Source organism: Teleopsis dalmanni, chromosome 2 (genome assembly GCF_002237135.1).
Source record: "Teleopsis dalmanni isolate 2A chromosome 2, ASM223713v2, whole genome shotgun sequence".
Lineage (NCBI taxonomy): Eukaryota > Metazoa > Arthropoda > Insecta > Diptera > Diopsidae > Teleopsis > Teleopsis dalmanni.
This window is the reverse complement of record NC_051847.1, coordinates 112122248-112135390: the sequence shown is the minus strand read 5'-3', so window position 1 is coordinate 112135390 and position 13143 is coordinate 112122248. Positions and strand designations below refer to the sequence as shown.

At 33.2% G+C, this 13143-nt stretch overlaps 1 protein-coding gene across 1 annotated transcript in view; it reads left to right on the top strand.

Annotated features, from left to right (window-relative positions):
* LOC119680799 (venom protease) overlaps positions 1-10214 on the top strand; it is a 35646-nt gene extending 25432 nt beyond the window's left edge. The window contains exons 3-4 of the mRNA XM_038093785.1: positions 9268-9472; positions 9532-10214. Coding sequence (XP_037949713.1) covers positions 9268-9472; positions 9532-10099 — 773 coding nt within the window. The 3' untranslated portion in view covers positions 10100-10214. The remainder of the gene's footprint in view (positions 1-9267; positions 9473-9531) is intronic.
* Positions 10215-13143: the final 2929 nt, after the last annotated feature.

Here is a 13143-nt window from a genome sequence, read left to right as displayed (position 1 = left end):
ATTTTCCATTTGGCTTTGACACTACAACTATAGGAGCGGCCCAGACGCTGCTTCTGATAGCTTTCAAAACTCCAATATTTACCAACCGATCAATTTCGATGCGAACGTCTTCTCTTTTCGCAAACGGCAGGTTGTATGGTTTAAAGAATTTAGGCTTAGCATCTGACTTCAATCTGATTTCAGCTTTGAACAACGTACAACGCCCCAATTTCGAAGAAAAAATGTTAGTATGTTGACATCTGAGTTCATGTAGAGATGCGGTTAAACTTTGTTGACTGTCACAAGGATTATTTGCATAACATTCAATAACAGGTAACTGCAGTTTGAAATTTAATACTGTAAACAAATCCAATCCCAGTATGTTAGTAACATATTCATCGTTAACTACAAGTATCTCAAGGCTTCGAGTAATATTTCCATACTTGACATTTACTCTGAGAGAACCCTTAAGAAAAATAACAGCTCCTCCATACGCTCTCAGAACTTTATTCGTAGGCCCACAACTAGGTCTACCCAGTTGTTTATATGCCGCCAAACCAATTAAGGAACATGTTGCACCAGTATCTACTTGAAATGTTAAAATTTCGTTATTTATATTGAGGTCAACGAAAATTTTAGATGAACTAAGTTGCGAATCAACTGATTTAACTTCCGTTGTTTCATTCGCATTAATTGACTCAAATGAAACATCACTCATAGAATATACATCTCTTGCTCTATTTTGTTCCTGTCTTCGAACCTTAAAATTAGAATTCTGCTGAATACCTGTCACTGCTGATTGACAAACTGCAGCAATATGACCTTGCTTTGTACATAACCGACACTTTGTTTTGTTCTTGTAATGATAACATTGATTTCTTTGATGTGCTTTCCCACAAGCTGGACACTATTGTCCTCCCTTCACTGAATTTCGGGACTTAATATTACTTCGATTCTGTTTAACTTTCTTACTTGAACTGTGATTAACTTCATTAACTGTTTGACTGATATCTTCACCTCTAATTTCGTTACAAGTTTTAACCGTTGCTTCATATATTGCTGCTATCTGCAGTACTTCCTCTAGCGATGGGTTTGTTTTCTGCAACGCGGCACTACGGACTTTATCGTGTGGTGTGTGTATCACAACCATATCTCGTATACAATTATCTGTAAACGATTGCTGGCAAGTTTCACTAGTACATAGGAACATGCACTCTTTAGCCGCACCACGCAGTTCTGCCACCCACTCAGCATATGATTGATTTGCTTTCATTCGTATTAAATGAAATTTAAAACGTGCTGCTAATATATGCTGTTTTTCCGCAAAATGATTATCCAATTTTGCTAGTAGTTCACCAAAAGACTTATTCTCTATATTATTGTCACATAACTTTTGAATAAGTTCAAAGGTCTCTGTACCTATCCACGAAAGGAAACATGCGCGTTTTAATACATCGTCTTTCACTTGATGTGCCACAAAATGTTGATGCATCTGCTGAATATATATCGACCACTTTTCAACATTTTTCTCAAACCGTCGAAAGGTTGGAGTTGAATCGGATTTTTTCCCGTTAATCACGCTTCTCAATACTTCTTCATTTTTGTTTAATATTTTCTCAAAAAATTCTTGATTTGCTAATGAGAACTCTCTTAGAACTGTCGCGAGTGCCTGAGCATCCATTTCCTGGTCGCCAACTGTTAATTTGTGTTTTTACAATTTAACTTTATTCTTATCGGAAGTCAATAGTTAATCTATTTCTATATTTTTACAAAATGTTAAATACAGTTAATCAAATAAGAATAGCCTACTATTCAATTATGATTATACATTTCCAACAATAGATAAAATAAAAATACCAAGATGGATAGGAACTACAAATTCAAAAACTTGGGAATTTCACGGATTCTGCGACGCATCAGAAGCAGCATACGCGGCTGTCATATACGTAAAAATTGGTTCATCTCTAAAATTACTAACAGCTAAAAGCAAAGTATCGCCGATAAAAAACAAAAAGACAATTCCAAAATTAGAGCTATGTGGTTCGCATTTACTTGCAAAATTAATGAGACGAGTTTCACAAATATTGAATAATAACGCCACGATATACTGTTGGAGTGACTCAATGATTACCCTATGCTGGATTAAAAATATTAAAAATAAAGAAAAATTTGTAAGAACAAGAGTTGAAGATATAAAAAAATGGATACCAAAAACAAAATGGCAACATGTAAAGTCACAAGAAAATCCAGCAGATATAGCTTCCAGAGGAATATGTCCTTCTAAATTAAAATATAATCCATTATGGTGGAACGGACCCTCATGGCTAACAAAAGAAGAAAAAGATCGGCCAAAACCTGAAAAAATAGAAGAAGTGAAAATACTGACAACAGTTACAAGCCAAAATAACGAAATAATAGAACAACTTATGGAAACAAACTCCAGTCTAACTAGGTTGGAACGAATCATAGCATATATACTAAGTTTCATAAACCGACTCAGAAGGAATAAAAATCAAGCAGAATACTTATCAAAAAAAGAATTACAAGAGGCTAGAACTATATTAATTAAATATCATCAACAAAAACACTTTTCAGCAGAACTGAAATTAATTAAAGAAAGAAAAGAAATCAGCAGAGGAAGTAGAATTATTCAATTAACACCATTTACAGATGAAGAAGGTATCTTAAGAGTCGGAGGAAGACTAACTAACAGCGAACTAACTGAAAACCAGAAGCATCCAATCATTCTGGTTAGAGACAGATACACGGAATTAATTACAGAACAAGCACACTATAAAACACTTCATGGCGGAAACTCGGTAATGGAAGCATATATTAAAAGACGCTACTGGGTAATAGGTATTAAAAAAATAATTAAGAAAATATGCGGTAACTGTGTGAAATGCATTAGATTTAAACAAAATTTCGCAAAGCAAATAATGGAAAACCTGCCAAAATATAGAGTAACACAAAACTACCCATTCGAGCATACAGGAATAGACTATGCTGGACCGATACAAATGAGATGTTATAGAGGTCGTGGGCAAAAATCATATAAAGCATACATAGCAATATTTATATGCATGACTACAAAAGCAATTCATTTAGAAGCAGTCACCGACTTGACATCTGACGCCTTCTTAGCAGCATTAAAAAGATTTTTCGCACGACGTGGAAAAAGTGCGCATATGTACTCCGACAATGGTACAACATTTATTGGAGCAGCAACCAAACTAGACAAAGAATTTGAATTAGCTATCAAAGAAAATAATGAAGTAGCATCAATATTAGCAGCAGACAAAACTGAATGGCACTTTATTCCTCCAGCTAGTCCTCATTTCGGAGGTATATGGGAAGCTGGTGTCAAATGAATGAAACATCACCTGAAAAGAATAATTGGAGAATCGAAATTAACCTATGAGGAAATGACGACACTTCTGCATCAAATAGAGGCAGTGCTAAACTCTCGACCACTTTGTACCATGAATAATGATGTAGAAAGTATAGAAGCACTAACTCCAGCTCACTTCTTAATAGGACGTCCTATGTTGGACGACCCAGTACCAACTACAGACGAAAGAACAAGTAAACTTGATCATTGGAACCACTTACAAAAAATGAAAAAAGATTTCTGGAACAGATGGAAACATGAATATTTAACAACATTACAAAAAAGAAACAAATGGCAAATAGAAAAAAATAATTTAGCCGAAGGCGATATAGTAATAAAAGACGAAAACTCATCACCAACAAATTGGCCGCTAGGGAAAGTTAAAGAAATATATAAAGGAGCTGATGGAAAAGTGAGGGTTGCCACTCTCAAAACCAAAGAAGGGGAAATTAAAAGGCCAATTAACAAATTATGTCAACTTATAAAAGATGATCAAAATGAAACAAAACGCAGAACTAATAGAAAATGCACGAGACAAAATACCTGTATAAATTTAGCAACAATCTATTTAGCCATGTTGTGTACACTGCCACTAGCAAAGGCATCATCAACTACTACAACATCTTCAATACAAGCATTAAACAATAACACATCAATTTTCTTGGACGAAATAGGAGAAGCAAACACTCAGACGTCAACATGGAACTTGGTAATATATTACGAAATTAAACCTTATTTTAAAATGATAAATCATGCAAATACAGTACTAGAAGTAACAAAGCCAATTTGTCCAAAATTATTACAGTTTAAAGATCAATGTAATAGCATACTAGATACAATGGTCAAACAAATAGAAGAATTAGAAGAAAATAATAAACTATTTATGGACAAAAACTCTGTCAGAAGAAAAAGAACTCCCCTAGAGTTCATGGAGTCACTATTCCATATCTTATTCGGAACAATGGATGAAAAAGACAGGAGAGATCTCGAAGACAATATGCAAAAAGTGCTAGATAATTAACATAATTTAGTACAATTAACGCGGAAGCAAACATCTGTAGTGGATGCCACAGTAAACATATTAAAACGAACTACTAACGACATAAATGGACTTCATGAGAAACAAAATTGAAGCCATAAATGAAGCATTAAATGAAACATTCCTAGTATATAGAGAATCAATAAACTACTTTATGGTAACAAAGCAACTTTCATCAATGATCGACGAAACGTCACGTACACAACGAGAAATAATTAATCTATTGATAGACATAAACCACAACAAAATAAATCCTACCTTACTGAAACCACATCAGTTACAAAACGCGATTATGCAAATAAAACACAGGCTAACAAATAACGTGCAACTACCAGGAAAAAAAGGCGGAATTGATTTACAAATCATATACAAACTACTAGAAGCCAATGGGATATTCGTTGGTACCAAATTAATAATAAGTGCAAAAATTCCGCTATTATCAATACACCCATCATCAGTGTACGAGGTAATACCACTATCAATTAAGAAGTGTGATACAAGGATAATACCAAAGATATCAAAAACGATATTATTATATAATTTCGACATAGACTCTTATCACCTAATGACTCAAACAACCTTTAACAAATGTATTAGAATAAGTACAAACAAATACATTTGCAAAGGTAATTGGCCGTGGCAGGACGCTAATGACTCAGCGTGTGAAATAGCGCCGATCAAACCAACAAAAGAGGACAAATGCGAATACGACGAAGTATCCTCCACATCAATATAGATAACATTAAATGGCAACAACAGATGGTTATTCAAAACAATCGAAAATAGCTCAGCTCATTTACAATGCACATCAAATAAAAACGAAATTCTCCAGTTACCCAAACAAGGGATTTTAAATCTGCAAACAGGCTGTAAAGCAAGAATAAAAGGAACAACGCTAATAGCCTCAAATGATCATTGGTCAACAGACGACAAAGAGATGTACAGACTAATGACAAAATTAACAGAAAACATAGAAAATAAATATATAAGGCCACTGAAATCATGGGAAATAAAAAACACCAAAGAATTAACGGAAATTAGAGATGAAATACTTAAGCTAAAAACAAAAAAGACTGAATTAAAAAATCTACATTTTCATCACGCCTCAGCTCACATATCATTAGGACTGATAATAATTGTCATTATTGGAATAATATTATACGTGAAGAAGAAGAAATCGGTAGCAGTTACATTCAGAAACCAAAATATTTAGTCTTAGACGCCGGCAGTATGTTCAATCATGAACATTATGGCCCCGGCAGAATGTTCAATCATAAACATTATGGCCCCTGCAGAATGTTCAATCATGAACATTATGGCCCCGGCAGAATGTTCAATCATGAACATAAATTTATAAATATTTAATTATTTTATATATTATATTATTTTAGTTTATTATTATCGCTTAAAACCTTATCACCTAAATTTCCAGAATAATGTACAAGGGTAAAAATGCATTATATTAATATAGCAAGCATTGTAACATGTGAGCATCCGTATCTAATTATAACAATAAATATATTTATAGAAACAATAGGAGGAAAATCCCTAGTGTTGGGACTTCCGTCCTTTTTTAACCTTTTTTACAAACAATAACAAAATGTAATACAGTCCATTAAAATAATAACCTTGATGTAAAACTAATCTTAAGATATTTTTGTATAAATACAGAACGTTGTTTTAAATAAAATCAGTAATTTACAAATACTCAAACGGTTCAGTTGTTTTAATTTTGAACACACACATTGCTACTACCGCCATTTAGTAGTTTCGAGAAGTGATCCCTCCAAATATTAAGCATGCTTTGGACATCTATCACCAGATTACTGTTTTCATCTTTGCAGGAATTAGCTCCTGGTTTATAACCATTTGTCAGCCTTTTAATTTTTTGATAGAATTTTCGAGCCATATTCCTGTTGCCCAGCTTCTCAAGCTCTTCGTACTCACGTATTTCTGTTTCCTTCTTTTTTCGCCTGAAAAGACGTTTCTCTTCCCTTCTCTTTTGCCGATATCGCTCTTTAACAGCGCGCGTCAAGTATCAAGAGATACTATTAAACAAAAACTGAAAGTGCAAAAAGCTAGGCAAAGAAAATATAAATTATCCAATAAAAGACGCGAAAATAATAAGAAATTTAATGCAAACGAGAAAACCTTCTACAGAGGTCTCAGAAAGGTAACATCATCGAACACCGAAAAATAAACTTATCCTAGCAAAGAAGATACCGAAAGCTAATGGTCGTCTATATGGTCCAATCAAGTAAACCATGACATTGAAGCAAACTGGATCAATGAAGAGAGAAGAAGATACCAGCAACTTGAGGAAATGTCAGTAAACTACATTACATGTGAAGAAGTTAAAGACGTTACCTTAAAAACACACAAATCACCAGCCATGGATAAATTACAAAACTTCTGGTTCAAAAGATTTCCTGCGATGCACCAAAAATTTACTGAACTTCTAAACGATTGCATTCAAGATCCAAGGAGATTTCCTAAAGACTTCACTAATGGAATTACATACCTTATTCCAAAGGATAAGGGATTTAAAGGAAACCCTTCAAATGACAAATCAACTGTTTGCCTACTATTTACAAAATTATGACAGCTTGTCTCAACAACCTAATAAACAAATATTTGACGCAAAATAATATTATCCGTGAAGAACAAATAGGATGCAGTAAATATGCTAAAGGGTGTAATGGACAACTGACTATTGATCAAACCATACCAGAACAGACATATAGCCAGTCCAGAAATTTGAATGCATGCTATATTGACTACCAATGTAGCTACCAATATATGACTACCTATATTAACAGTGTGCCACACAGTTGGCTTATAGAAGTTTTGAAGATATATAAGTTTAAGTCAAATATAATTGAACTCATAACCTATAATATGAAACAATGGCGAACAAGTATTCAAATTTATACGGACACAGGAATAATAAAACTTCGAACATTAACATAAAATGCGGAATTTTTCAAGGTGACTCCCTATCTGCTCTTTGGTTCTGCATTGCACTTAATCCACTTAGTAATCTCCTGAACATCAGTAAATATAGCTACAAAATAAAAGCCGGTTCTAACAAAGAAATACTGAATCACCTTTTGTATATGGATGACCTGAAAATGTACGCCTCTACAAAACAAAGCTAAGACTACCTAATACAAATCGTATCAATGTTTAGCAAGGACATCGCCATGAAATTTGGTCTAGAAAAGTGCAAAAGAATACAAATTAATAGGTTGAAAACATAGAACAAATGGAAGAAAGAAATGTCTATAAATGCCTAGGTATGGTCCAGAATAGGCGCATTGACAAAAAAACGGTTAAGAATAATCTAACAAGGGAATTCACATCACGATTACACAAAATATGCAAAGCGAATCTAAATGGCAAAAACCTTATCAAAGCCATAAATACATATACAGTTCCTGTTCTTTCACATAGTTTTGGTGTCATAAAATGGACAGTCACTGAAATGCAATCGCTGCAATGAAAAATAAGAATAGCTTATTAGCTTTTAGCTTATTAGGAGCTTTTAGCGCTTCGGCCGAGATATTATCAGAACCTGCAGCTTTTTCGTTCTTCAGCGATTTTATTGCATTGGTTATTTCTCTTTTTGACTAAGGATCAACTCCAATCTGTAACTCATTTACTTTATCATTGTGCGTTATCACAATTCCTTCGCATTCTAAGTTCAATACTTGAACAAAGTGTTGACGGCATCAGTTAGCTTATCATTTACGGTTATCAATAGCTCACCCAAAAGGTTCTGACATGGAGAGTTCTTCTAACGCCCTCCTCTGCTAATTTTTTTATTACATCAAAGATACTCTTCATATTATTTGATACCGCTGCATTTTCCGTTTCGTTTGCCATATTGTTCGAGAATTCTTTCTTATTCCGTTTCCGCTCCCTTTCGATCATTAGGCTTTTTCATGGCATTTATTTAGTTTTTGGAATGTGTATGGTTTTCTATCATTATCCAGGTGATATAAAGTCGTCTTTGTTATTATTTGACGCTCTTCCTAAGGTTTCCACGCAGATTGCATTAATAGCAGTTTTTTTTTGTTTTAGCAATGTTGGACATCAATAAGAGCAAAGAGCTTTTTAGAGATAAAACATGAAAAATTTTGTTTTATATGTTGTGCTTTAAATTTAAAAACCTTGTATTTGATTTTGCTACAGCTACTCGACTTCTGGATTCTTATTGGGTTGATTAGTACTTTACTAACTATTAGGTGGCATTTTCTGAGCATACAATCACGACCATCCTTGCTGAATCGAAAAGTCGTGGCTGACTCACTTGATCCACAATCACATGATGGACGACGATTCAAGAATATAACTTGGCTTCAACCCATTTGTACTGCACAAGATTCCTGCGGTGAGTCGTCTCATCTCTCAATGTGGTCTCCAGATAATCACAAACTATCCCATTATAATATCGGATCGTAGGTGCTAGTTTAGCAAAGAGGTTCTTCCTGAGACAAGTTATATTTTCTCTCACAGGTTTTCTTTATGGAATATAGGTTCTTTCATGTGCATGTGAACCTGTCTTAAGAAAATGTAACACTTTTATTACACCTAGCGACAACATAGGACAATGACATTCCTTCAATCGATACTGATGCAGTTTTGGAGAAATTAATACTTGTGTAAGATGTCACCTGTAGGCTTAGTGTTCAGATAAAATTTTCAAAAAGCAATTGTTGCAAAGGAAATTTTTGCTTATTATTGGTAATATCAAATCAGTCAAATCGAAATATTAGAAAATTTATACATAATCATTATTAAAGAAACTCGTATTATAATATTTAAAAAATAACTTAAATTTGCATTACTTATATAGAATGTTCCATTTTTAATGATGAAAATCAAAAATATTGTACCTTGCATCCATTTATTATTGATGGAACAAAAGCAACAGGAAAAGAATTTCCACACATGGCATTAATTGGTAACAAATCTAATAATGGGATAGATTGGCAATGTGGGGGTGCACTTATCAGTCGAAATTATGTACTTACAGCAGCGCATTGTTATGATGAACCTAAGTATTAATAAATGAATATATATTATTTTGAATCTTTTCAAGCATTTGCTTTCCTTTCAGGTTAGAGCTTTATGTAGTAAGACTGGGTGAACTTGACTACAATGTTAGTACCGATGATGCTAGTCCACAAGATTTTAATGTCATAAATTTTATTACACATTACCTATACAGTGAAGAAGGAAATGACATTGGGTTAATTAAACTGGATCGCTCAGTAGATTTTAATTCTTATATAATGCCTGCCTGCCTCCCATATGACGAAAAAGATCAATATTCAGAGTTAACGGCAGCCGGTTGGGGAGCTACTGAATTTGCTGGCAAGAAATCATCGCATTTACTAAAAGTTTATTTAAAAACATTGGACAGTTCGAACTGTGATGACTCAGATCAAGATTTTAACAATAGCACAGAGATATGTGTAGGATCACGAAATGGTAAAGGTGATACATGCCAAGGCGATTCTGGTTCACCGATATTCATCGAACATCCAAAATATAAATGCATGTTCATGTTAATTGGTATAACTTCACATGGCATTGGATGTAAAGGTTCTGGAACTTACACAAAAATACATTTATATGTGAAATGGATTGAGTATATTGTATGGAATACAACAAGTCCCATTTAAGCGCTCTTAAATTAATAAATGTCAATTTTTGTATTAACATAAAAGTAATTCTCATTTACATTTATTTGACTAGATCGTTTTTAGTAAGAATGTTACTACAGCAATTTAAATTGACATCGATATGGTAAAATATGTATTTTATTACATATTATTTATTACATTATTATTACAATATTAATATTATATTATAATATTATATTAATACTGTAAATTAATATTTAATAAAAGTCCTTAATTGAACTGTATTATTTAAAGTTTAAAGATAATTGAAATACCGCCCAACATAGTTTTGCCCAAATTACTGTTGTCTTGTAGGCAGATAGATGTGGTTAAAGGAGGATGGATCATCCTCAAGTAAAACTTTTAATTTCACATATTCTCGTAGTTATGAGTTATATATCGCTGAATGAATTAAAGAATGGTAGTTTTGTGGAGTGTGTGCTCATATACGGCTGAAGCAGCAATTGATATGAGAGGTTCTATCAAAAAGACACTTAACCTGATTAGCTTATTGGCATGTCCGTTCCCCCCCGAATATTCGTATGCATAGGAACCTGAAAATACGAAATGGACTTGATAGTTGTTTGACTGTTAGCGGGAATATGAACTTCCATATTCGCAGCGAAAGTTGTTAACTGACACTTTTCAGTTAAGTTGAACATAGAATAAAATCGAAAACTTTTCCCGTTGTGCACGATGCAGAAAATATAATTATTCAATCTATCATGTGCTATAATATGCTTCTGTACCCTTTCTACTTTAATGGTGATGATATCTAATAGGCTTAAATGAAAACTATGCAAAGTATTAAGTTATATTATTGTTAAAATGCAACAGTCATCTGCGAGTTAAAAGGTTATAACGTTGATTGTAACCTCTTTGACACACGTGTATATATAGATAACAAATACACCGCGTGACCTGTTTTCAGACGTCTCTTTCGTAAAGAACTTAGCAGAAAAATTTTTACCACACAACAAGTTGTTTAAATCAGTAATTTATTATAAGTGAATTAAGTAAACAGTAAATACAAATTCATATTAGTAAATTAAATTATTAAATAGGTAAACATTTTTTACATGTTTTTACACTTTTATGTAAAAAATTGTAAAAGCAAAATTTCATTAATACTCAAAACAAAACTATTAACATTTAATTTAATTTATTGATAATATAAGCCTGTTTGCAAGCCTGTTTATAATAAACTATTAATTAATGCAAACAATGTTAGTATTTTATATGATATACTCATTGAGGATTTTGGATTTTCGAAAATCTTCTATTGATAAAAAATTACAAATTATATTATTATTATTGATATAAGATAAAAAGATAAGAATAAACGGGGTTCTAGCTCCCACTTGAGCAGAGCACTGCGACCATGACTGATCTTTTGTGTTACCACAGACCCTAACCGGACGGAAGACATTCTACCTTCCGAATGAAATCTAAAATGTCGGCCGTTGAGGACCTCCTAATGTCGGAAAGTGAGAGTAGTTCCCGACTCAGTGACCTCCTCCTGGTCCAGATCAAGGCTGGGCAGTTCCATAGAATGTGGCTGGATGTCTCCTCTGCTTTTAAGCAGAGTCTAGACTCTATCTCTTCGGACAGACCCATTTTGTTGAGGTGGTAAAGTAGTCCGTGATGACCCGTTAGATATCCCACCAGCAATCTCAACTCTGTTCTGCTGAAGAAGGATATCTTCTTATAACTATAAGGGTGAACCAGCTCTTTAGCCTGACAGTTACCTCGACTGTCGCGCCAGTAGCGACTTGTCTCGGTTGAAATCCAATTATTGATTAGAGAGCTAGTTATAGACCAACTTAATCCACAATAAGGTTCTGGTCCACAGATTTGAGTGGCAGATCCAGCCCGTGCAAGACTGTCGGCAGACTCAGTATCATTGATTCCTGTGTGACCTGGCACCCAGCATAGCGTCACTTTATTATTGCTTGCCAACTGCTGCAGCGTGTCATAGCAGTCTACTAGAAGCTTTGAGAAAAACTTCCAGGAGCTTAATGCTTTGATTGCTGATTATTTAATATAAAAAATATTTAATAATAACATATTTAATAATAATATATATAATAATACATTTTTAATAATAAAATAAATTTTATGTATTAATTTCAAACAAAAAAACATGTTTTTAATTTTCTGCATAGAATACCAAAAAAAAACATAAAACCGTACAAACAAAGCAAATGCTTTCATCCCTCTAATAATTTGTGTGATGCACGTTTGTTTGCATTTTGCGCTCTCACTTCACCTTTTGCTTACGAAGTCTTCGAAGTTTTTCACTACACTTAAACTTCGAAGACTTCGAGAACAAAAATTCACAAAAAAATCGAAGTTTTTCCAACTTCGAAGACTTCGTTTACTATTCGAATATTCGATTATCGAAGAACTGCGGTTTTTTAAAAAATTCGAATAATGTGAACAACACTAGTATAGAGACAAGAATTTTTCTTCGTTTTAATAAAAAAAAAATGCAATTATGTTGCTGCCAAATATGGATATGAAATGAAATAATAAATATGCATCAAAAAAAGCAATGCTGTTTTTTTTTATTAATGCATTGTCATTTCCTACAACATATGTACATACATATGTATATATTTGCGTATTGTTTTTGGTAGGAGGACAAGAAATTGTGATTGTTACTTCCACAGATTTTAATAGAACTAATTTTGATTTTATTTCGCGGAGTAATATCGTGTGCGGTTCAATTTTAGATTTTAATTAATACTTAATCATAAGAGTAGTTTTTTTAAGTTTTAATTTTTAACATTTTTCGATTTTTGAAAATCGAAAAATTGTTAGAAATGTCACCTTATAAGCGTATTTGCTGCATAACTTCTTGCAGAAATAGAATACAGAAAGGCATGAAGTTTTTTAATTTTCCAAAATAAGGCACAAAAAAATATGAACAGTGGATAAGTGCATGTCATTGGTCATATGATCATAATATGTCTCTAAAAAAACTATTGATATGTGAACAGCATTTTGAAAAAGAAGTAATTGGAAAAAAAAATACGTCTATC